Source organism: Palaemon carinicauda, chromosome 1, assembly GCF_036898095.1.
Source record: "Palaemon carinicauda isolate YSFRI2023 chromosome 1, ASM3689809v2, whole genome shotgun sequence".
Taxonomy (NCBI): domain Eukaryota; kingdom Metazoa; phylum Arthropoda; class Malacostraca; order Decapoda; family Palaemonidae; genus Palaemon; species Palaemon carinicauda.
This window is the reverse complement of record NC_090725.1, coordinates 130,846,037-130,847,973: the sequence shown is the minus strand read 5'-3', so window position 1 is coordinate 130,847,973 and position 1,937 is coordinate 130,846,037. Positions and strand designations below refer to the sequence as shown.

The following is a 1,937-nucleotide window of genomic DNA, read 5'->3' as shown; positions in this document are numbered from 1 at the left end:
CTTGCACAAAGTGTAGCTCTTCTCGACTATTATCAGGTGCCCATGAACATGAAAGACATCCCCAAGACCACCATCACGATACCCTTCAGTACATGCACATTCAATTACTCCTTGTTTAAAATACTTCATGGATGACATCTTAAGGGCCCTCCACTTAAGGGTAAGTTACGACAGATTTGTATTCACTTCCCACAGAGCTAAAGAGAGTAACACTTCTGTCACTTAAGCCTAAAAATGAAGTTTTGTAGTACAGTACAACAAGTATACTTTTGGCGCCAAGGAAGTTTTGTTTTTAGCCACCGCATCACTCCTGAAGATGTCGACCCTCTCCATAAGAAATTATCAGCTATTCAGAACTTCGCCACGATCTCGGCCATCAAAGCACTGGCAGAATTCATGGTCATAATAACCTATTATCACTGGTTGCTGTCAGACATCACCATCCCTCTTGGCCACTGCAACACTTCACTCAAGACCAAGCCAAAAGACCTTAAACGGTGCCCTATTCAGGAAGCAGCCTTCTGCAGAACTAAGAAGTCCCTGTCAACTGCTGCTGCTCTCACTTTTCCCGTGCCACATGCCCCTCTCCTTATCTTTGCCTTTGACCATGAATTGTTGACGGTGTATTTGGCTATCCGTTACTTTCGCTCTTTCTTAAAAGGTAAGCACTTCGTCAAACTCATGGATCAAAGGTCCTAGCCCGCCCATCAATGCCAACATCGCTCCACCATGGCTGAATAAACTTCCCTAGGAAAATGATTGTTGTTCCAGATGCCCTGTTATTGGCCATCATTCACCCAACAAGTTAATCCATAGTACCAAGTATGCAGAACATCTGACACATCCCTCTGTTGGGAAGTAATCACCCTCGATGACTCTAATGCCACCCTTTTCTCTAAAGTCAGTATTAGTAGGCTATGACCATGCATACCACTGCCAATACTCTGGCATGTGTCTGATTTCATCCATGGCCTCTCACATCCCTCGCGCCAATCTAGTGCACAGCTGCTGAAGACGAAGTTCATTTGGCTATTAATAAGGATGCTAAGGATTACGACCATGCTTGTCTTTCATATCAAAGTTTAAAAGAACATTGACACACGGGTTCAGAAGTACGTACCTTTCCTCAACCTAAGCATCGTTTAGCCCAGATTCACGTCAGTGTAGTAGATCCCCTATCCACATCACAAGGACACTGTTTTCTTTTGACTGTCATTGACTACTCCACTTAAGTGCAAGAAGTCATCCCTATGTAAAGTGGAACATCCTCCTCATATACATCTGCCTTACTCTCATGGTGGATAGCTAGATATGGTATCCCTGAGCATATTACTTCTGACAGGTGGACAACTTAACTTTCACCTGTCAATTATGGTAGTCATCAGTGATTCTCGTAGGCAACAACCTTCATCAGGCAACTACCTATAGCCCTATTATTATTATTATTATTACTATCCAAGCTACAACCCTAGTTGGAAAAGCAAGATGCTATAAGCCCAGGGGCTCCAACAGAGAAAAATAGCTCAGTGAGGAAAGGAAATAAGGATATAAATAAATGAAGAGAACAAATTAACAATAAATCATTCTAAAATAAGAAACAACGTCAAAACAGACATGTCATATAATAAACTATCAACAACATCAAAAACAAATATGTCATAAGTAAACTATAAAAAGACTATGTCTGCCTGGTCAACAAAAAAGCATTTGCTCCAACTTTGAACTTTTGAAGTTCTACTGATTCAACCACCCGATTAGGAAGATCATTCCACAACTTGGTCACAGCTGGAATAAAACTTCTAGAGTACTGCGTAGTATTGAGCCTGGTGATGGAGAAGGCCTGGCTATTAGAATTAACTGCCTGCCTAGTATTACGAATAGGATAGAATTGTCCAGGGAGATCTGAATGTAAAGGATGGTCAAAGTTGTGAAAAATC

General features: G+C 41.5%; 1 protein-coding gene across 1 annotated transcript; it reads left to right on the top strand.

The window, feature by feature from the left end:
• The first annotated feature begins 234 nt into the window (after positions 1–234).
• Positions 235–699, top strand: LOC137659918 (uncharacterized). The gene has a single exon (XM_068394701.1). It carries the CDS (start codon positions 235–237, stop codon positions 697–699), a length of 465 nt encoding a protein of 154 aa, XP_068250802.1.
• Positions 700–1,937: the final 1,238 nt, after the last annotated feature.